The sequence below is a fragment of the Myotis yumanensis genome, unplaced genomic scaffold, assembly GCF_028538775.1.
Source record: "Myotis yumanensis isolate MYYU_CA2020_CCGP unplaced genomic scaffold, mMyoYum1.0.hap1 SCAF_1, whole genome shotgun sequence".
Lineage (NCBI taxonomy): Eukaryota > Metazoa > Chordata > Mammalia > Chiroptera > Vespertilionidae > Myotis > Myotis yumanensis.
Window position 1 is genome coordinate 72,427,716 of NW_027223752.1, and position 23,399 is coordinate 72,451,114.

At 52.4% G+C, this 23,399-nt stretch overlaps 1 protein-coding gene across 1 annotated transcript; it reads right to left on the bottom strand.

The window, feature by feature from the left end:
* Positions 1-4,195: 4,195 nt before the first annotated feature.
* DISP2 (dispatched RND transporter family member 2) lies at positions 4,196-20,731 on the bottom strand. The gene is made up of 8 exons (XM_070425169.1): positions 20,604-20,731; positions 15,083-15,412; positions 14,740-14,769; positions 14,471-14,594; positions 14,072-14,187; positions 13,749-13,876; positions 13,285-13,382; positions 4,196-10,978 (listed from the first exon to the last, which is right to left on the bottom strand). The coding sequence occupies exons 1-8, from the start codon at positions 20,714-20,716 to the stop codon at positions 7,724-7,726; spliced, it is 4,194 nt and encodes a 1,397-aa protein (XP_070281270.1). The 5' UTR covers positions 20,717-20,731; the 3' UTR covers positions 4,196-7,723.
* Between the last annotated feature and the right edge of the window lie 2,668 nt (positions 20,732-23,399).

Genomic DNA, 23,399 nt, shown 5'->3' on the forward strand with positions numbered 1-23,399 from the left:
CGGGTAGGGTCCCTAGGCCTGGCCAGAGATTGCACATCATTAGCAACTGGTCGTTCTGCCCTTCGGTCGATTTGCATATTAGGCTTTTATTATATAGGATAGGAGTAGAGCAGGAGAGTATTCTTCACATTATATTTTATTTATTTTTAAAATATGCTTTTATTGATTTTTAGATAGAGAGGAAAAGAGAGGGAGATAGAAACATAAATCTATCGATCGATCAATAGATTGCCTCCTGCATGCTCCCTACTGCGGATCCAGCTCCAACTGGGGCATGTACTCTGACCAGGAATCAAACTGGAGACCTCTTGATACAAGGGACAACGCTCAATCCACTGAGCCACACCAGCCGGGTTCAAGTTATATTTTAAAAAGCTCATTCTGGCTAGGCCAGTGTGGCTCAATGATTGTGCATCAACCTGTGAACCAGGAGAAATCACAGTTTGATTTCCAGTCAGGGCACATGCCCGGGTTTTTGGCTCAATCCCCGGTAAAGGGTGTGCAGCCAATCAATGATTCTCTCTCATGATTGATGTTTCGATCTCTCTCTCCCTCTTCCTTCCTCTCTGAAATCAATTAAAAAAAAACATATATACATATTTTTAAAGCTCATTCTGGCTACCCCAGAGAATGGGTTGGAAGGGGGCAAGAGTGGAACTAGGAAGACAATTGGGAGGCTACTGTAATCATTCAAGTGGGAGAAGATGGTGGGTTGGCCATGAGGGTGGTGGTATTCGTGGAAACGAAGAGACAATCAGATACATTTAAGACAACTTCTGGAGATTGGATCTCAGAACTCAGTGCTAGATTGGAAGTGGGGCAGGGAGTGGAGGAGAAGGGAGAGGGAAATCTTAAGGATGACGCCCTGGCTTGAATAATTAGGTGATTAGAATCACTACTCTGTGTTGTGGGGAGATTGAGCATTTAGTTTTGAACATGGTAAGCTTGAAATGCCTCTGAGACATTCAGGTGTTTAAACTATTAGGTAGCCAATGGGAAATATAGGCTTTGAGCCCAGAAGAGAGTCTAGGTGGCGATACCCTTTGGGAGTTATGGGTATATGGATGCATTTAAATCCACAACATCGGAGGAGGTCACCAAGGGAAGAAGTGCACAGAGAGCCTTAGGGACAGCAGCATTTAGAAGTTGTGATACGGAGGTGCCAGCTAGGAAACATGATAAAGAGGTGCCAGAGAGGTGAGAAGGGGGAAAAAAAGGGGGGGGGAGCTAAGAAGGAAAACTGCTGAAGGAGTGAAGGAGGGAATGGTAAACTATTGAAAATCAACACAAAAGGGTAAGTGAGATGAGAAAGAAAAAGGATCCATTTAATTTAGCAACAAAGAAGTCATTGGTGAGTATAGGGAGAGAAAGTCTGGTGCAGAGGTTGAGTGGCAGCCATGTGGGAGGAGGTTGAAGAGTGCATGAGAGGAGGAGGCGGAGATGGCAGGTGTAGACTGAGAGCTTGTGAATGGAGGAGCAGTTAAGCGGTAACTGGAGGTGGGTTGGGTGCTTGAAGGTGCAGATACTACTTGATACATGTGCCAGCTGAGAGGAAGAAAAGGATGCTTCAGAGAGGAGAGGGGATGATCAAAGGAGTAAAGTCATAGAGAAAGAGGGATGGAAGATGGATCTACAGCAGCATCTTCAAGTTCTTTTGTTCATTCATATACCCCACAAAATAATAAGACAAAAAAACAATGTTTCAGTTGATGCCTAATAAATGTTTTCATAATTTTAAATATTTATAAAGGACATATACTTTCTACTTATTATATATTATGCATCATATTTATTCATTTCTAAAATTATTTTTTTCTTTTGATATTTCATTTTGGGTAATTTTCTATGTCTTCAAGTTCACTAATCTTTTTCTGCAGTGTCTAAACTGTTTTTAATTCCATCCAGTGATTTTTTATCTCTACAAGTTCAATTTGCATATTTTAAAAATACCTTCCAAGTTTCCACTTAGCTATGTGAATACATGGGATACAGTTACAATAACTTTTTTAGGTCCTTGTCAGGTAATTCTCATATAAGTATCAGTTCTGGATTGGTATAAATTGATTTTCCCCTCACTATGGGTCATATTTTTCTGCTTCTTTGCATGATTGGTAATTTTTTATTTGACCCCAGACATTGTGAATTTTATGTTTTTGGGTGCTGGTTATTTTTGTATTCCTGTAATATTCTGAAGGTTTGTTCTGGGATAACATTACATTACTTAGAAACAGTTTGATCCCTTCAGGTCTTGCTTTTGAGATTTATTAGGTGAGAGCAATCAGTGTTTAAACTAGGTCTAACGAGTCCCCAAAACTGAACCAAGAACTTTTTGAAAATTCTAACCAATGCTCCATAAATTATGAGGTTTTTCAGTCTGGCTAATGGGAAAAGACTATGTTCCAGCCCTGTGTAACTGGTGACTGCTGTTCCTTTTAATCATTTTGGGTGGTTCTTTCCTTGGTCTCAAGTAGTTTCCTCACATTTATCTGTTGAGCAGTGCTCTGCAGAACACTCAGGGAGGCCCTTTGCAGATCTCCAGAACTCTCTCTCTGCACCTTTCTCCTATCCAGTATTGTATCCTGAGCTCTCTAGCTACCTTGTTTGCCCCAAACCCTGAGCTATCTCCTTAGCTCAGGAAGTCTGCATGGCCCTGCCTGGGGTCTCCTTTCCTGCAATATATCTGCAAACTCTCTCAAGCAGTAAGCTGAGCAATTAGAGGGCCCACTTCATTTGTTTCTTGTCTATCAGGGATCACTGTCCTTTCTTGTCTGATATCTAGTGTCATGAAAAATGTTGTTTCATTTTTTTTTTTCCTGTTTGGTTGTTGTTTCAGGAAGGAGGGTAAATCTGATCCCTGCTACTCCATCTTGGCTAGAAGGGATCGTTGTATATGTACTTTAAATATATTTTTGTTCAAATCATGAAGTTTCGGATTTAAATGATTCTAATTTTGGAAAATGTCCACCATATATCCTATTTGCAAAGCCAGTCCTCTGTGTCAAACTCATCTGCCAAATCAGATTGACTTTCTATTACAAAATGTCTGATTTTCAATTTTTTATTTAATTTTTTTTGTTCTTAATTTTGTTTTTCAATTCAAAGAATTCAAATTAAATGGAGAAGGCACAGAACTGAAACTTCTCATGGAGGCTCTCTAGGCTTTGCTCCTTCAAGGACTCCCTCAAGCAGAGTATTCTCAAGTTGTCCTCTGAGAGAGTTGCCAGAGTAGGATTCAACATGAAGGAGGGGTCAACTGGGAAAATGGAGATAGAGAAGAACTGACTGACCCACGCCTCCTTCTTAGGCTGATCAATATAAAGAGAGGGAACAGAGAAAGGAGGACGCTCTGGAAATTGATTTCCTTAAAACTGTCTGTGTCCACCTACCTTTTGGAAAGTCTTCATGTCCCTGTGGGCATGCAAGCCCTTTTTTGAAGGCCTCTTGTGCCGTGTGAAGCCATTAATGGAACCATTACTACTTCCTTTGTGCTGATAGAAGGGATGGGGACAGAAGCAGGCAGGAGCAGGGCTAGGTGAGCTGGGGACTTGATGCCTTGAGGTGAGTCCATTTCCAGCTTTCTTTATGAAGAATGAGTTGTCTACTGACAGTGGGGTTGTGGAAGATGGATATGGCCATCAGATATTTGAGGAAGGTCGAAAAAGTATGAAATGGTCATGACAAAGATTGGAAACTAGTAACTAGAATGGAAACTAGTTGGGCAGGGCTGAGGGTCCAGTTGAGGTTGGTGGTCATGAATTCAGATCTACATCAATCTGCCCAGCTGTGTGATTTTCTTTAGCAATACTAAAGTTCTTGCTTGATATTTATGAATTTGGTAAATGTTAGGGTTGTCAAAGGGGAGCACAAGGCCAAAAGGGGTAAAGAATTATAAATGTATTAGGTCATCTGGAAACCCAGATGGGCTGAGCCCCAAAATGGTGCCAACACCCCGGGACGAGGAGTCAGAGGTTTTAAAGGGCTTTTTCTGAGTGGAGAATTCTCCGGGCGGGAAGGATAACGGTCTTAGCAAATGGAATGTGGTCTAAGTGAAAGGGAATGTCGGTTGTGAAATGATCTAAAGGTCCATTCCCAGGGGAGAGGGTATCCATTCAATGATTTGATTAGGCCTAACAGTAAAATGCTGATCCTTCCCCTATATTGAGAGATAACGGTGAATAATCACACAGAGGCCTGATAATAATTATAGTTTATCAAGGTCCTTCCAGGGCTCTTCAGTTACAGGGTGGCTTTGGACTGCCAGCCATTTACATAGCACATAATGGCTTTCTTTTATTTTTCATCTGCCCAACGAATTATGTTACAATTTCTTCTCTTAAGCATAAACGCCTCCAGACCTTGAGTTACAGTCGCCCTGTGAACAAGGGTCAGGGTAGAAAGGGTTTGGAATGTCTGTTTTTCCTATCCCCAAGCCAATGGGATCTTGATGTGTGCGTGGGGTGCCAGAGAGCTTGTCATTGCCCGTGTGTATTATCAAAGGCTGAGATAAGGCCAACACGGAAGAAAAGACCAGAAACTCTCCAGACAACGTGAAGATTGTAAAACTGCTGCCCCGCACCTGCGTCCTTGGGAGAAGAATGAAATCGGAGGGGGCTGAGGAAGTTTGGCTTATACATCTCTTGTGAGATGTCTCTTTCAGAACCAGTTTCAAGTTGGGATACTGACTATTATGGGATGGGATATGCCATGTGCCAGTAAAAATCTAAGATTCTGCGGTCACATCAATCTCTGTCTCCCATCGTCATCAAAGCACCACAGCCATGGAAGGATGGGCTTTCCCGTTGTAACAAACTATACCAAGTTACATTTTAAAAACACAGCACACATACATACTCTGAGTGTGAGTTCAAGGATCAGTGGCACAAATGGGAGAAATACTCTCAAGTCCCAAGAGAACTTTAATGGACTTCTATTTTAAAGTGTCTCGGTATTAAGAAATCATTTCTGCAATTTTCAAGAGCAAATGTGAATGCTTTGACTGGTTTTCCCCTGCCTCATAACATGCTTCTAAGCCTCTCCCCACATGTGTCCAGGTCCACACATTCATTGTAATCACCTGTAACAATAATAAAGGGAATAGACCTGCTAAAGTCAAAGGAAATTGAAAATGCTTTAAATCCTGCTTTCTAAAACTGAGGCTAGAGAGGCGGCTGGATTACCTGCTGGAGTGGGGTGCCTGCTGTTGGTTTGGGCCATCCTTTTTTTTTTTGAATCCTCACCCAAGGATATTTTTTCCATTGTTTTTAGACAGTGGAAGGGAGGGGGAGGGGAGAGACAGAGAGAGAAACATTGATGTGAGAGAGACACATCGATTGGTTGCCTACTGCACACGCCCAGACTGGGGCCCATGATCGAGGTACATGCCTTTGACCAGCATTGAACCTGAGACCCTTCAAAAAAGGGTGTGGAGGAGCAGGGTTTTTTGGTCCAGGTCCCTGCTGCCCTCCCACAACAGTGAGTTGCTGAGAAGCAACTAAGATGCTGGACTCTCTTTTGAGTCAAGGCCAGACTTCTGCTCATGCTCAGGAGGAAGGGCTCACCTGTCCTCCCTCTGTGAGCTGATGGTCCCAGATGAGACCAGGGCCTCTCAGCCTGGCTGTGTGATAGCAGGAGGACAGTCCATAGACAGTCCTGATGAGCAGCCCTAGGCCAGAGAGGCTGAATTCTACTTGGACATGGAGATCTCTGCGGGGCAGGTCCAAGTTATGTCCTCGTCACTACCCTCCCTTCCTAGTGTCAGGAGTCCAATGGGTTTGATTTACTTATCTTGCCCACAGGCTTCTGTGTCTTCAAATCCCATGTCTCATTTGGGTTTCTGTCCCACTTCACGAGCTACTTGGGTGACAGGCGAGTCTCAACAACACAGGAAAAACCAAAACACTCCTTGATTTGTCTCCAGCTCTGCCAGACTGTTTGTTCCTAGAGAACTCCCTTCTCCTTTGTGATACTCATCTGTAAAATGGCCTGAATCAGGGGTTTTCACACCACATTCTGTGGAGCCTTCAGAGTTTGAGGGGTTTCCCAGGCACAGCGGAAAGGAGGGCTGAGCTGTACTCCCCACCCAGCACCCACCAGAGTAGCTGCTTTTGATCTGTTTTATATACTGTGTTTCCATACAATAATTCTTTGAAGAAAGGGTCCTGCGGCTACAAAGTTTGAAAACTGCTGGAGCGGAGGATCATTCCTTCCAGTCTGAGATACTTAGGATTCTGAAGCACAGTGCAAGTTGTTCCTCTTCCAGGAAGCCTTCCTGGTTACCCAGTCCTGGTACTCGAGCTCTAGCAATACTGAGGGTGACAGGCACAGATGTGTGAACTGTTTCCTCAGTCAGAAGGTGAGCTCCTTGAGGGAAGATGTCGATTTTCCTCTGCCACATGCAGAGTAGGTGTTCAGTAAGTTGCTGATGCTCTGAGTGTCATGATCTCTTACAGGGGATAAAACCTTCCAAAGAGACTCACTGATGTGGAGAGGAGGATTCAGCCCTTGGTCTGCTGCTGGCCACCAGGGACGCCTGTCCTTAGGAAGCTGGGGACCCTACCTGGGGAACAGCTTCAGACCCTCACAGTCCCAAAAGGGGCAGTCCTGAGTTCTTGCCTTAATTGAACTCTGCTCCACCTCTACTTCCCTCAGTGTCTCTTCCGGTGGGGGCTCTCCAGAGGAGGCATGCCCCTTACTCTGAACCAGGGAATCAGATTAGCCAGGATACCCTATGGCAGGGAGGCATCTCAGCTGAATTTGGAGTGACACACAGGGATGATGGGGAGGAACTCCAGGCTTGCTCTGGAAATGAAGGTAAAGTGGGGTGGGGGGAGAGAGTGGGGCTTACTCAGAGACATCCGAGAAGGCAGGTCACAGGAAGGTGCTAGAGGTAAAAGATCAGGACAGCCTTGGGATAGGTGGCCAGGAGAGTGGGAGCTGTCGTGGTGGAGTGAGTGTGGGATCCTGCTTTGCCATTTATTAGCTACGTGACTTTGGGTAAATCAGCTTAGTTGGGGGCCAAAGAACCGGGCCAACTGCAGGCTACCCCACCGTGAAGTGAGATTCCAAGGAGACAAGTATGGAAGTGTTCCGTAAACTAAGGCAGGGATGGAAAGGATTCCGATTAACAGGGGCACCCACTCTCCCTGCCACAGCAGCTTCCTAGGAAGGGACCAGCCTGCAATATAAGAGGGATGCTCTGAGGCCGAGCAGTCCTCCTTCTCCTGCTCCTGCCACCTCAAGCTTGGCCTTGATGAACTTCTGGTCAGACTGGGTAAGTGAGGGGAGCAGGGCAGTTCAGGACAGAGGCCCCAGACCCACTCCGGCACAGAGAAGCTCCCCAAAGAGAAGCAAGTGTCCTGATAAAGAGCCCCTGAAAAGCACGAGGCCCAGGAGGCTGCTGAGATTCCCCGGGACCCCTGCTTGGTGAGATACGCTGGGGTGGGTCCTGGTTGGCACTGTGGGGGCTCAGGAGCCCTCAGCAGGTCCCAAGGAGAGCGGGGCGTTTCCCCTCCAAAGTCTCTCCCCACTGAATCCTCCAGATGTGGGGTGTAAGCAGCAGCCCGGACCAAGGCTGGAATATCTGTCAGGGTTTAAAATCCAAAGCTGAAGGGTGAGGCCTCTCCATGCTGACATGGGAAAACACCATCAAGCTCCGGCCTGATGCTGCCCCTGCCTGCACCCTGGTCCAGGCTCTGTACCCTGATCCAGCCTTCCTGGGCCTCTCTCAACTACTGTAGCCTGAAGTGTGGGTGCTGGGCCTGCGCAGCCAAACGTCTGGAAGATCTGGTTGGCTGTTGGGCAGCACCACAGGGCTGCCATCCCCTGGCCCCCCTCGGCCCTTCCAGGACGAGCTGCTCTGGTGGGAGGCAGGCAGTGATGGATCGTACACAGTCTCCTTCAGCGCCAGCCACAGGGTGTCCCGCTTCCCGTTCAGCTGGCCTCGCTCAGGTACTGATTGCTCAGTTTCATCCAGGTCGTCGGGGGAGGCACCCATGGAGTCTGGTACTCGGGCACTGGGCTCAGAGGTGCTTAGGCAGGTCTCGTCAGAGACGCTGAGCCCCTCCAGGGTGCTGGCTGAGGAGCAGAGGCAATCAGGGGGCTCTGCAGCCTTGGGCTTGGGGGCGTGGGCTGGGGCTGGGGCTTCTGGTGAGGCCGGCACGGGCTCAGCCTTCTGTCCTTGGGAGTCCTGTCTGGCCTGGGTTTGGGAGCTGGGGCCAGCCTGCTTATAAGGGGAGGAGGTCTGCAGGGCTGGGCACTGGCTGAAGACCGCCTGGTGGTCCAGGAACAGCTCTCTTGGTGAGGCAGGGGCCAGGGGGGGCCGGGAGCAGCAGGGGCCATCGTGAAGCTGTATATCCTCAGAGAGCACAGAGGGCCGGTGAGACAGTTTGCTGGTGGCTGTGCTGGTGTCAAAGCTGGGGCTCCGGCGCCGTGCCAGGGGCTGTAGCTCATACTGCTCTGAGCAGGACCCGGGTGGCCCTGGTCGTGGGCGGCCTACCTTCTCCCCACCTGGCTCTCCAGCTCTGGCGTCCCACGGCAGGTGGGCACAGGGCCAGAGGATCTGCCCACAGTTCTTCTCCGGCCCAAAAAAACAGCAGAGAGATTGGAAGAAGAAGCTGGCAAAGCCGCAGCTGACGCACTTGACCATCATGAGGATAATGCCCAGCTTGCGATAGAGCAGCACCGTGGCAGGCAGCATGAGCACACCCGCTGCAAACAGGGCTGCAGCCCCCATGGCTGTGGCGCGGCTGGTCTGGCGCAGTGAGAAGGCCACGCGGCTCAGGCGGTCCGGGTGCGGGCAAAGGTGATAGGAGATGCAGTAATTGACAGTGAAGTCTACCGAGAGGCCCACGGAGGCAGAGAGAAAGAGCACCTCGGCAGTGTTGAGCTGCCACTCCAGTAGAACCAGGAGCCCCACGGTGAGCAGTACGGTGCCTGCCACCGCTGTCACGGAGAACAGGCTGAGTGGAACGTTCCAGGTGCCCAGCAGCAGCGTGGCAAAGGCCAGCGCCAGAGCCAGGCCTAGCACCACGGCGGGCTCGGTGCTGAGGCTGTGCTGCAGGCTGTACAGCTCCAGACGGCTGGTGAACCAGCCCTGGCGGAGGCCGGGGGGTGCCCTGCTCAGCTCCGCGGCCAGCCAGTGGCTGACCTCAGTGTAGAAGTGGTGGGCCTGGCTGTAGTTCGGGCTGTACTGGAAGCTGGTCTGGAACTGCAGGACCAGGGCAGCCAGGCTGCCCTGGGTATTGAAGCGGAGCCCCAGGTCCCGGGTGCTGTCTGGGCTTTGCTCCAGAGCCATCATCTTGAGGCAGTGCAGGAAAAGCTGCGGTGCCCAGGGGAATCCCGAGGGGCCACAGCAGAGGCCAGGCCCCAGGCGACCACAACTGGGGCTCCCCATCCAGTGTTGGAGGGCCTCCACGAAGCACAGCGTGGGCCAGCCCTCTGGCTGGGCACCAAAGAAACTCTGGTTCCGAGCCCCGTAGCAGAGTGCCAGCAGCCAGCGCTGGGCCTCGGGACTGCTGGCCGAGAAGGCCGGGTCACTAACCAGGGAGCTGTTGCTGCGAGGGTCCAGGGGGTCCCCAGTGTCTACGGGCAGGATGCCCCACACCAGGATCACGGGCATGTGGCCGCCCTCGCCCTCAGGCAGCCGCTCGAACTGGAATTGCTGGCGGTACTCCGCGTCGAAGCGCTCGAAGGGGTGGCTGGGCCGGAAGACCTGGCCGCGGGGCGGCAGCAGCGTGGGCAGCCGCAGGCGGGGGCTGACGCCGGCGATGTAGGCGCCCCCTGCCGCCAGCGCCGTGAACCAGCAGATCCAGATGTAGCGGAACTTGATGACGCCGCAGGGCAGGAGGCGCTGGAAGAGCAGGCGGGAGGTCCCGGCCGCGGCCCTCCGGAGGCCCCGGAGCCGCCGGTGCAGCGCCAGCGCCAGCCGCCGGGGCGCGCTGCCGGCCCCCGGGCCCTGCCCCCGGGCCCCACAGCTGCGCGCCAGGTAGCGCTCGTGGAGCACGAACGCAGAGGGCAGCCAGGCCAGCGCGAGCGCCAGGTGCGCCAGCACGGCCGTGCCCATGTAGAGGGCGAAGCAGCGCACGGCCGGGAGGCGGCTCAGGTAGCTGGCGTAGAAGGCCGCGCTGGTGGTGAGGCCGGAGACCAGCAGCAGGTAGCCGAAGTGATGCATGGTGCGGCCCACGCGCTGCACCAGCCCCCCGGAGGGCAGCTGGCTCTTGCTGAGGCGCCAGAGGTCGGAGAAGACGAGGGTGTGGTTGGTGCAGACGCTGCTGAGCAGGACGAGGGCCGCCAGATTGACGAAGGGGAAGTAGGCCATGCGGAAGGCCACTCGGTAAAGAAAGAAGGCCACCAGGAGGGAGCCCAGCACCCCTAGCAGCACCATGAGCGTGAGGAAGAAGGAGCGCAGGTAGAGAGCAACGCTGAGGAAGATGGCAGCCAGGGCCAGCAAGGGGTACACCGTGTCCTGGGCTAGGTAGTGCCTCAACAGCTCCTGCTTGAGGCCCAGATCCATGCCAGTGATGGACGTGTAATTGTCAGAGAGCCCCCAGGGGGTGGCTAGGTGGTCCAGGTAGATGCCCATCATGGAGGCACCCTTTGGGGTGGGCAGGAAGAGCAGGCTGTACTTGAGGGAGGGCACCTGGTAGTCAGCAGTCTGGGGACTCAGAAAGTCCTTGTCCAGCAGAAAGTGCAGAAGTTGGTAGACGGCGCTGCTCCGGGAGCACTTGGTGGGGACCTGGGCACAGCGTGAGGGCTTGTCCTGCCCAGGTCCCAGACAAGGGGGCCCCAGGGCCCCACGGTGGTAGTAGAGGGCACAGGTCCGGAGCAGGGCCAGTATGCGGGCTGCGTCTGCGTGAGTCGTGTCCAGGCAGGAGGAGCGGTTGGAGAGCACTGCCACATAGTTGCCCAGGGACCAGCTGGGGCAGCACTCGTTGGCTGCTGTGCGCTGGCACAGAGCCCCAAAGCGGTGATGGGAGCGGATCTGTAGGGCACAGAGAGCAGGAGAGAGCTCAGGGGCAGTGCCGGGGCGGGTTTCCCAGCCCTATCCGAGGCCTTCTCACCTCCTTTCAGGCTGCAGAGCGGAGGGAGAGAGGCATCCTGACAACCCAGCAGAACTGGCTTGTCTCAGAGCTGCCTTTGGCTCGTGGCCCAGGTGTCAGCACTTAACATCTTGACTCCATCAAAGAGGAGCCTCGGGAATGGTGCTGAGGCCCCAGCCCGACAGGTCCTGCCCTCAGGGCCCCTGCAGGTCACACACCTCAACTCTACACTGTCTGAGCCAGGAGTAGGAGTGGAAGTGGCAGTCACAGATGGAACAGGGCCAGAGGTCCAGGGAACTGGAAGCAAACGGTGAGAAAAGCGGAGGCCAAAACATTCCAGGATCGGAGTCCCTGCCAAACCCTCGCCCCCGCCTCTGTCTACTAGTCTGCTTCAACCCTCTTAGGCACAGGTCTGTGTACTTATCAGACCTCGTGCCTCCTTTTCTCTCCCACTTGCTGTAGACATCACAACAGCTGGTGTAGTTACAGAGAGCACCCGCCTGGGAACCAGAGGCTCTGTTCTGCCACCAGCTGGATGTATGGCCTTGGCTCTGAGATCATGGTGACTATGGTAACATTTATTGAGATTACTATTGCCAGTCATTATGTTACAGTTTTACAAACTCTATCTTAATTGTCACAACATCCTTATGAGGAAATACCATTCTTATCCCCACTTTATTATTTGTTTTCTGTTTATTTATTTATTTTAAATATTTTTTAATTGACTTCAGAGAAGAAGAGATAGAAATATCAATGATGATAGAGAATCATTGATCGGCTGCTTCCTGCATGCCCCACACTGGGGATCGAGCCCGCAACCCAGGCATGTGCCCTTGACCAGAATTGAACCCGGGACCCTTCAGTCCACAGGCTGATGCTCTATCCACTGAGCAAAACCGGCTAGGGCTTATCCCACTTTATATATACAAAGACTGAGGCACTGAGAGGTTAAGAAACATGTCTGAAGTCACACAGCTTGCGAGAGGGCAGCTGGTAGTCAGCAGTCTGAATTCCCCTAGGGCAGCGGTTCTCAACCAGTGGGTCGCGACCCCTTTGGAGGTCGAACGACCCTTTCAGAGGGGTCACCTAAGACCATCGGAAAACACATATATAATTACATATTGTTTTTGTGATTAATCACTATGCTTTAATTATGTTCAATTTGTAACAATGAAAATACATCCTGCATATCAGATATTTACATGACGATTCATAACAGTAGCAAAATTACAGTTATGAAGTAGCAACGAAAATAATTTTATGGTTGGGGGTCACCACAACATGAGGAACTGTTTTAAAGGGTCGTGGCATTAGGAAGGCTGAGACCCACTGCCCTAGGGAGTATTGGAGCTGGCCTTGAAATCAGCATCTGACTCCAGAGCACATGGTCTTTTTTGTTTGTTTTGTTAATCCTCAACCAAGGATATTTTTCCATTGATTTTTAAAGAAAGTGGATGGGAAGAAGAGAGGGAGAGAGAAAGGGGGGAGAGAGAAAGAGAGATAGAGACATCGGTTGGTTACCTCAAGCCTGCAATTGAGGTATATGCCCTTGACCGAAATCCAACCTGCAACCCTTCCGTCCGGGGGCTGATGCTCTATACCAGTGATGGCGAACCTATGACACGCGTGTCAGAGGTGACACTCGAACTCATTTTTTTGGTTGATTTTTCTTTGTTAAATGGCATTTAAATAGATAAAATAAATATCAAAAATATAAGTCTTTGTTTTACTATGGTCGCAAATATCAAAAAATTTCTATATGTGACACGGCACCAGAGTTAAGTTAGGGTTTTTCAAAATGTTGACACAGCGAGCTCAAAAGGTTCGCCATCACTGCTCTATACACTGAGCCAAACTGGCTAGGGCAGAGCACATGTTCTTCACCAGTGTCTTTTGGTGGATACCCTTGTGCACTGCTTGGATTGATGGGGCCTGGGGCCCTTGGGCTGGGGCCTCTTTAACACTTCTTGAGCTCCTTTTTAGGACCTTTAGGAAAGCCCCAGGCTCTGCATGTTCTGTCTTCCAACACTTGTGTTTTGGCTCTTCTGAAAACAGCTGACTCTTCCTCCCCACCCCCACCCCCACCTGGAGCCTCTCAGCAGCACTGGGATCATTTTCTAAGCAGGGAAGGCTCTTCCCCAGGCCACCCTGGCAGTCCTGACTCAGCAGCATTTCCTTGGGGTCAGGTTCTTGGTGTCCTGGTTCCCTCCACACCCAGCCCCTGGTGCCTCCCCAGTCAGCTCACCTGATCCTGTTCCATGTGACACATGGAATGGATGGCATGTAGGTTCCACAGGCTTCCCGCTGAGGTGGACATGAATACCAGCTGTGCATAGCTCTTCTCTGCAACACACCCCAAAGCTCAGCCCTGGTTGCCCCAGGTCCTGGGCCCACCAAAGGAAAGATTCTTACCCAGGGCCGTATGAGGTTCAGATTCTCAGGAGGCTGAAACCTGTTCCTGGCTGCTTCATCCTGGGCCTGCGTCCCAGCTTCTGTGCCCCACCCACACCCAGCTTGACTCTACCTGGCTAGAGCACCTGAGACTTCCCTCATCTTCCCAAATATAACCCAACTTCCTCCGCTTGAATATAGCCAGCTGGCTTCCTTCCCTTTCTGTCTGCCCAAATTTGTTCTTCTGGCCCCTTCTGTTCTAGTAGGTGGGGGTGGGGACCACCATTAAAGCCACGAACTGGCCAAGCTGAAGCTTACCAGGGGGGCCACAGAAGAAATTCTCTTGCCCTCTGTCCTCCAGGGGCTCCACCATCCTCCGGGGCCGGACCATGCCCTCCTGGGCACTACTCCAGGGTGTGGGGCTCAGAGTGGTGTGGGGGTTTGAGCTGAGGTATAGAGAAAAGCAATGCCAGGCATCATCAAGGGGTGGGGTGCTTAGAGGAGGCCAGACACTACTCCCCAGAGGTCCCCAGCAAGCCCCTCTGACCTACCTTTGTGGAGGTCACCCAGTGGCCTCTCTCTGGAGACCTCATTTTTTCTCCCATTCCCCTCAGTGGTGTGGGAAGATGGGAACCCATTACCTGTTCAGCTCAAGGTCTGGGGAGAGGGAAAGCAGCTTCCTGGGGCCCGTGAGGGTCTGCAGTGCTCTCCAGACCACGAGCTTCCGTCCAATGTCTGTGTCCCGAGGCTCAAAGCCCTGCGGGAGGAGGAAGACAGGCAAGTAGGAGGAGGGGTTTTCCATCTGGTCCTTCTTGGCTCTGCCCCCTTGAGTCCCTGGAGCAGGGAAGGCCAGCCTACCTGCCTGGATTGTTGAACGGGAGTATCACCTCTATACCATCTTCCCAACTCTCTCTGTAGGCTGAGAGCTCACCACTGCCCCCGCCCCACCCCCACCCCAGCTGGGCCACTCTGACTTGTTGCCCCAGATTGAGCTGAGGTGGCCAGGCCTGGGGCCCCCCTCCCTCCCCTTGACCCCTCACCAGCAAGGGCTTGGAGAAGTCGGGCAGGTGGCCCCCCAAGAGTCCAGCCAGGGTGCAGAGGAGGATGACAGCTAGACACAGCAGCAGCACTGCCACTGGCCACTCAGCAATCAGCTGGGAATAGCTGGGAAAGAGGAGGAGAGCCCGCATGAATTGGTGTTGGGTGTGGTAGAGGAGCTGGTGAGCTTAGGAGCCACCAAGAAGGGGTAGTGGACCTGTACTGGGCACAGCCTGGTCACTCTAGAGGTCAAGAGAAGGCCTAGGCCTACCTCTTTGGCATCCGGAAGGCCTGTTCCTGCCTGTGGAATAGAAGAAAAGACACTTGCTTGTCAGAGTCCTCTTACAGGGTGAGAGGTGAGGGTAGGAGGATAGAGGGTGATGGCATTAACCCTTTTAGGCTTTCCCAGACCACAGCTACAACCCTTACTTCCTCCTCCATCCAAGCTGCCTCCTTCGTCAGAGTCAGGGGACATCCTGGGCTGCCTTAATGATGGAGTTCAGATCCCGGGGGCGGGGGGGGGCGGGGTGGAGGGTTGGGGTGGAGGGTGGACCTACTTTTTAGCCCAGTCCTACCTTCCAGTGGCAGCTGGCAGGCTACTAGACCTCTCTTACCTGACGCTGATCACGTGGTGCTGCACAGATGGGGGCTTCCAGGCCCCATAATGCTGTGAGGGGGCTGGGGAAGGGCTGAGGCTGGAGCCATGGGAGCACAGAGCTGCTCGGTCCCCGAGCCCTGGCAGGGAACTGCCCCCTCGGTATTCCTTCGGTGCCCGGGTATAAGTGAAGTGGGCAGGGGCCAAGGGGCTGGATGGGCCCACAGGCTGGAGGGTAGAAGTTGCCGGTGGAGGTCCCAGAGAACTGGAAGGGTCCTCAAGGGGACAGCTGTGAAGGGAGCAGCTCCTTTCTGGGCTTGCCTCAGGGGCCACAGCCTTGCTCTGGGACCTGGGGAGAGAAGAGGCAGGGAAGATTGGGTGAGGCAAACTGGTGAGAGTTTTCTTTCTTTTTTAAAAAAATATATTTTTATTGAGTTCAAAGAGGAAGAGAGAGGGATAGAGAGATAGAAACATCGATGATGAGAGAGAATCATTGATTGGCTGCCTCTTGCATGCCCCCTACTGGGGATCGAGCCCAAAACCCAGGCATGTACCCTTGACTGGAATCGAACCCGGGACCCTTCAGTCCCCAGGCCGATGCTGTATCCACTGAGCCAAACCGGCTAGGGTGAGAGTTTTCGATTACTAGTCCTGGAGGACAGGCAAGGAGGGTGGGGACCATGGATCTATAGCCCCAATCTACTTCTTGGGGGTCCATTGTCTTATTGACTCATCTGTCCATGCACTCAAAACACACACACACACATACACACACACATTATTGTCAGCCTGCTACATGCCAGACACTGTGCTAGGCAACGAATGTGCTTTTACATGTATGACCTAATTACACTTTACAAAAACCTACAGGGGAAGTACTTTCCTTGTTTATAGATTTGAAAACGGAGTTTCAGTGAGATGTGAAGAGCTGGGCTTGAGCCCAGTTCTGACTTACAGTCCTGTTTTCTTTCTGCTGCAGCCATTGGTTCATTCTCTTGTTAGATATTTGTTGAGCACCTGCCACACTCTTGTCCCCACAGATAACTGCTCCTCTCCCAGATAACTGCATGGCTCACACTCTGTTCTCAGTTTGATTACCTTCTTGGAGAAGCCTCTCATGACTACCCTCTCTAAACAATCGCCCACCCGTTCTCCATCCCCCTACCTGCTTTGTAATTCTTCAGAGCAGTTGCCACAACTGGACATTATATGATATAGTTGTCATGGTTATTGCCTGTTTCTCGTATGAAATGTGAGCTATGGAGAGCAGGGGCCTGAAGCATTTGTCCCTCTCTCTATCCTCAGTGCCTTGCGCACAGGAGGTGCCCAGGGAATGTTTGTTGAATGAATACCGAGTGTCAGACAGTCTGTTAATAGTGGTGCTAGGATAAAGAAGTCCCAGTCCTTGTCCTCTAGGCACTCAAAGCAGGTGGGAGATGTGGACAGTCTAACATGTTGAGTGCTGTGGGAGAAGTCACAGAGGGATGAAGGAGCCCAGAGGAGGGCTCGACCTTCACAAGGCTGGGGATAGACAGGGAAAGTGTGGCTAAGGCAGTTACTGCCTTCCCACCAACCTTGGGCCATGGGACAGAAGGTTTGCTTTGTGAGGGTGTGCACAGTTGGGAGATAGAGTTGGGACCCCCAAGGAACTTGCCAGGAGGACTCAGAAACAGATATCTCTTCCAAAATCACTAATGAGGGCAACACTCTGTGTAGGGACTCAGCCCACTCCTTGGGTGTGGGGGTAGATGGAGTGCCACTCCAGTGACAGAATTGCCAGACTTAGGACACGAGGAGATGGCCACAGAACAGAGTTCTGGGATGGGTAGCCTTGGCAGAGCCCTGTCTCTTCCCCTCCATTTCCCTGGATCCTGTGGCCAGCCAGAACTTGCACAGCCCTCGTGGGAGAGCAAGGTGTATGCGGAACCAACCAGGCTTCTAGCCCTGCCTGCTGCACTGCTGAAGGGGCTGTGGGCCGGAGTCCTGATGCAAGTGGGCATTGCCCACAGAGGCGGGGTTCTGCCCAGAGACCAAGTAGAGGAACGGTAAAGAATAGGCAAACTCATCCTCTTCCTCCAAGAAGGCTGACAGACCCTTATGCTGAGAACAAAATGGGAGAGCAGTGGTGGTGTCCTCCTGGCCCGTCATCCTCTAGCTCTGGGACCTTGGGAAAGACACACAATTCTCAGAGCATTGGCATCCATGTCTGTGGCATAATGATATGATGATAATGATCCCTCCCAGGTTTGGTATTAACTGATATAACATATGTAGGAGACATATGGAAGACACGTTTGCTTTCCTGCCCCTCCTCACACTCAGTGCTGCAGGGAGCATGTAGTTTAAGAAGTTTATTTATATTTACAATTTGACCTCTTAGGCACCTCAGATAATATATCTCTATTTGAGAACTCCTCACACCCTGAGAATCTCACTACATATATAATTATAAATACTTTCCTTTCTTTTTTTTCTTTTAATACTTTCTTTTTTGTTAATCAAAAGCTTCATCGGAATTTGATGTCACGATTTAAATCACTGATACTTTTCTTTTTAGTAACAACATTTAGAAAAATAGGAATTTGATCAATGTTGTTCTAAAGCAAGACCTCAGATGACCCCATAAAGTTAATGACATAGCAACCAGTGTCCTGCCAGTTAAAAGACCTTATGGGCCCATCTCCATGGGCCAAAAGAAAGCTGCATAAATGGCCTGAGTTTATGTGTTTAAGTGTGGACATCTGCCTCTTTAAGATTTTTATTCTGCAGGTGTATTGTGAGCACCTACCACACACTGGGCACGGTGCTTGGTCTGGGTTGGATTCTGAAGAATGAAGATGACCCATTACTCTTGGTCTCTCTCTTTAGAGCAGGGCCTGACTTCCAGAGGTCAGGAGGGTGGGGCAACAAGGACGCTTATTCCAACTTCCCACGGCCTTAAAGCACTCACTGAGTACTTGACTTGTCCTAGGAGCCATGCTCCCACTTAGCGTGTCAGTTTCTTTTATGTTAAGGGAAGTCAGCACTCCAGGGGGTGCTGGAGGAGACTGTGAGCACACTCCCTTGACCAGTCTACCAAACCTCATAAGTCTAACTCCTTTGGGTGGCTTCTGTTCAGGGAGATTCCAGCCTCCACCATTGATTTGCTTTTACTAAGGTCTTCCTGGAGCCATCCCTTTTCTTTTAACCCCTTCTTTCCCTCTCCAAGGACCTGGGATCTACTGTTCCCAAATATCACCTTTTTTTGACTGTGCCCATCATTGTCAACAGGTAGAATTTTTTTAAATTGATTTTTCAAAGAGAGAGAAATAGAGGAAGGGAGAGGGAAAGGGAAACATCGATCTGATCTATCAGCTGCCTCCTGCACTCCCCCTACCGGGGATCAAACCTGCAACCAGGGCATGTACCCTAACTGGGAATTGAACCAACAACCTTTCAGTGCATGGGATGATGCCCAACCAACTGAGCCACACCAGCCAGGGCAATATGGTAAAATGTGAAAACTCCACATTCTGACTGCTGTAGGACTGGGCCTTTGTCTCAACTCTTTCAAGGAGAACAGCCAAACTCTCCTCAGAATAAAAGCTTTCTCTTGCTAGCCCCTGCTGCCCTCTATGCTCAGGAGACCTAGTAAGAATATGAGTTAAGCACTCCAGACCTTGCCTCCCCAGGGGGCTTTCATTCTCACCCTCTCAGTTCCATGGCTCTGACTGGGATGAGCTACTTTCTGGGCTGACTGCCTGGGCCAGCTGGCCTGTAAGCCAAGTGACTGAGACAGGCAGGCAGGGAGTTGGAAAGTAGTGATGCAGGCCTCCTTAAGGGGCCAAAGTCACAGCATTCAGGGCCTCGCTGACAGGGCTCCGGACACAGAGCCCCCACTTGGGAGGCTTATAAGGGGCAGTGCACATGTGCATTAATCTTTCCCCCAAATCCACAGACACAGCCATATGGACATCCATGTGATCCTGCAGAGTGGCCAGGAGAGAGGGGGAAGCAGCTCACACCAGTAGGAAAATAAAAAGGTAATTTCTAAAAACATAAAGACTGAGCTTTTCAAATTGTTCTGTAGTCGATGCATTAGTAAAGGACTGTGTGTGGGCACACACAGGCACGCCATCATATTCACTATGAATCTATCCCCCAGAGTCAATTTGCCCGATTAGAATCCAGCGTCGCTGGGGATGTACAGAGAGGCGCCAGAGATCCCAGGGAGTTGTTGGAGGAGAGCAAGTGATTCCTGTGCTCAAGATTGACCCTCATGTGCAGGGGAGGTGAGCAGACCAGACAGTGTTGATCCTTGGCAGACTATCAAGACGCCAAATGACTCTCCAGTCCCTTCTGGGGAGGCTCCTGGCCCAGGACCCTGCTCTGCCCTGTCACTCTTCCTGCCCTGTCCACCCCTTGGCTCTTTGGTAAGGTGACACTCCCAGGTAGACCCTGGTCCAGGAACACATCCATCCTGTGTCTCACCCCTTTGAAGAAAACTCTGGGCCTTTCAGATGGAAAGGTGGCTAAATCTGTCCAGGCTGATGTGTTACCAATAGAGGAAAGGAAACATTTCTTTTCACTTGTGGGGCATCCTCTTGCCCTGAGGTACAGACTGTACATTTTAATCGGAGCAGTCTGGAGACCATGTGTCTACCTCTGCTTTGAGCCTCCAAAGAATGCCTCTTATTTCAGTCCAGGCAGGATAGAAAGGCAGTGTCATATCAGGGGAGGGATTCTGGAGGCGGCAGACCTAGCAGGGCACAGACATTGCGCCATATTGCTACCTGGCTGGGCTGTTCCCTCACACATACGGTGGAGGAAGAGAAAGGAGAGCATCAAGATCTGGGCCCTCAGCGGGAATGTGTTCCTCCCTCCGCCCGCCCTCCTGGGGCTCCTGGGGCTCCTTGGGGGGCGGGGGGCGGGGAGATGGTTCTGACGGTGGCCTGAGCCTCTGAGCCTGCCCACTTTAGTGCCTCCAGAGAGTGCAGGTAGCTGCCACATGCGGAGACTCTGGCCCACACGTGCGCAGCTGGCCTTGCAGGGTAGAGTGGACAAAGACAGTCCCTGGCGTGGCCGCCGAGTGTCTGCGCTCCCCAGGGCACACACCTTGGCGAGCCTCCCGTCTACGATACACACACTCCCTCCAGCACACTGACACGCTGGAACCCGGACTGAGGTGGCCGCAGGCTGGGGGCTCCCTGAGAAGGCGCGCGGGCAGGGCCTAGAGGGAGTGGCTCGGAAGGCCGGTGGGGTGGGGTGGGGTGGGGTGGGGGGAACCCCGGGCCTTAGAGGTAGGGTAGGAACAGTGGGAGGGGCAGTTCGCCCGGGGCGACGAGGGAGGTGGGAGCTGACAGTAGGGGGTATTAGCGAGAGAGAAAATTGATTTGGCAGAATGAGGGCGTGGCCAGGGGGCCCGGAGCCCGGAGGCGCCGGAAGGGGCTCGGACAGGGGCTGGGGATTGCATGGAGTGATGTATGGCGGCTACTGGGGATACCTGGGGCGGGGGTGCTGAGAAGGTCTGAGAGTTGGGTCTGTGGAATGGTCTGCCCTACCTGTCCGGGGAGCTGCCATCTGGGGCCAGAGGCTCCCCCTCGTGCCGCTGCTCGCCTTCCGGACCCGGGCCGGGAGCCGAACCGCTACCGCTGCTGCAGCTACCTCGGTCCATGCCCGTGGGCGGTGCCGCTGTCCGGGCGCTGGTGCTGAAGCGGTCGCGGGGTGGGCTCCTGCGCATGCGTAGGCGCCGGGCGGGCCGATTGCTGGGCGGGGCCGATCCGGAGCCCAACCAATGGGCGCGGCACCGGGGGGCGGGGACAGGCTACCAGCGGCGCCGGCTGCCCAGAGCTGGAGGCTCGCTAACCCTGGAGACCCCCGGGCTGGGGATGTGGGCCCCTTAACCAGGCCAAGTCTGAGAGCTGCAGTTAGGAGTCCGGCTCTCTGGCTGTAGTCTGCACATCGGCCTTTCCTGAGGGGCATCGGTCTTCCCGCAAGGAACCAGGAAGCGCGACCCGGGCACAGTGTGCGGAGCCTCGCAACTTGAAATGCAGACTTTACCAGTCGGAAAGAGGGAGCTCGGCACAGGGCAGTGAGGGGTGAAGGCCCACATTTCTCTCGGCTTCGTTCAGCGACCCCCTTTCCTCCCCAGTGGGGCTAGGCATCTGCTCAAGTTGGGTCTCCCTGTACGTTCATCTGGACCTGGACCTGAGTCTGCGCCCATCAGACACGGAGCCCCAATTCTGTTATTGTGTGGAGTGCTATGGGGAGGGGGAAGAAAGGCACTCAAGAGAATCCCTGGTTCCTTTTCTGATAATCACCCTACCTGAGCCTGGGAAGTACCCAGTACCCACTCACTTGCTGCCTTTCCCGTCTGGGAATGACTGTGAGGGAGGGGCGGTGTGATGGATGGGCTGTGGCTAGGCCTGGCTAGAGGGCTGTGGCAGCGCTAGAATAGATAGGGGCAATGTAAGGAGCCTGGGAGTTGGCAAGTGGAGAGGGTCCCAGATGTAGGGTTTGCATAAGCAGAAGGCTTCACAGCAAGCAAGCTGGATGTGTGTGCAGGGAGGTGCCTTGGTTGAAGAATGGAGCTGGGGGGAGAGTTAGAACCCAGAAGCATTTGGAGTGTAGATATCCCAAAACTGTGTGCAAATGCCATTCTATGCAAGGCATAGGTCAGTAGGGGGCGGGGGTGGGGAAATCTAGATGTGTAGAAGTGGCAGGCCTGCCCTGGGTACCTTCGTTTGGTTGGAGAGATAAAGGCTAGCCCATAAATTGGTGCTAACTGGGTAGGATGTGGTCAGGCCCATGTGATAGTTGATATAAGCTACAGAGAAGGAGGCAGTGTGCAGAGAGAGGGCTTCTCTTTTCCTAATGGGCTTTAGGGAAAGCTCCATTGATGGTGGAGCTTCAGGTGGCTTGGAAGCAAGGAATTACTGACCTGGGGATAGGGCAGGGATGGTGGTGGTGGTGGGGAACTGTGCGAAGTTAAGGAGGCTGGAAAGTTCAATGTATGTTCGGGGACTGGTGAGAAATACGTCTGGACAATAGGGATCCATTAAAGGTTTCTGATCTATAAAGTGAAGCAAGATGGAGCGTTGGAAGGCCCACCAGGCCAGGGTGTAGGTGATAGGCCACATTTGAGGCCCTCTGATGGGAGGAAGCAGAAGTGAAAGGAGAGGTGGCCTTATACCACCAGATGCTATGGGGACCACTGAGCCAAGGTTCTAAGAATGCCTTGCTGGGTACCCCATTCTCACAACTAGGGAACTCAGAAACTGCTGGACCCCTGAGTGACAGGTTGGATGTGAAGGAAGACAGGCTCTTTTTAAGAGTAAAACATGGTGCCCAGGCCTGTGTGGCTCAGTTGGTTGGATCATCATCCCATGCACCGAAGGGCCATGGGTTTGATTCCCAGTCAGGGCACATACCCAGGTTCAATCCCCGGTTGGGGCATGTACGGGAGGCAACTGATCGATGTTTCTCTCTCACATATATCCTTCTCTCTCTCTCAAAAAAAAAAAAAAAAAAAAGGAATAAAACATAGCCTTTAGGAGGCTGTTTTTAGGAAGAAAAAACTCTGGTTCAGGCTCCATGTCAGGTCAGCAGGGCACCCCACTCAGGCTTCCCATTGTTGTGCCTTTGTTCTTCTGCTTGCTCAGTGATGTGGACCAGGGGATGGCCCACAGGACCCTTGGGGTGGCTCCCCTCCAGGCAGTGCCCAGGGCCAGGGTCATGGCCATGCCCACCGTCATGGCAGTGCTCCTGTGGAAAGCCAAATGAACAATGTTAGAGTCAGTGCCAATCTCACCCCAAATCTTCTCCCTTCTCTCTGCCCCCTGCTGTTAAGGACTCAAGATTCTGGGGCCCCAGCAGGGGATGGTGCTGGAGGGTTGGGAGGCAGACAGCAGTGACAGTTCCTAGCTCTGGGCCTTTGCTTTGATGAAACCAGAGTACTGAGCAGACAAAAGGGAGGAAGCTAGAGTCATTTGTCTCCATTCCTTGAGTTGAGATATGACTCCCACTCCTTGGGCCTCATTTTATTTTATCTGTAACAAAGAAGCAGAATTATCTCAATCTCATCTTCTCCCTTCCATCACCCAGGATCCCTTGTGGAGTGACTAGAGGTTTTGCCATGCTAGGAACTGCAAGCTGACTGTACTTCCAAGTGAGGGTGGGGCTGGGCAAGCTACAGAGAGCTCACTGTGGGCCAGAGGCAAGGAGGAGACAGGAGGCAGGGTCAGGGGAATTGTAGGATTTGTAGGAACGGAGGAGGAAGAGGAGGAGGAGAAAAGGAAGATTAGGAGGAGGAGGAGGAGGCGGTGGAGGAGGAAGAGGAGAAAGGCAGCTGGAGGGTG

Coding starts and splice junctions, on each gene's coding strand:
- DISP2 (XM_070425169.1), bottom strand. CDS start 20,716: ATGGACCGAGGTAGCTGCAGCAGCGGTAGCGGTTCGGCTCCCGGCCCG. Junction 14,595..14,739: donor GCCTTCCGGATGCCAAAGAG/GTAGGCCTAGGC, acceptor CCTCTTTCCCAG/CTATTCCCAGCTGATTGCTG. Junction 13,877..14,071: donor CCAGACCTTGAGCTGAACAG/GTAATGGGTTCC, acceptor TCTATACCTCAG/CTCAAACCCCCACACCACTC.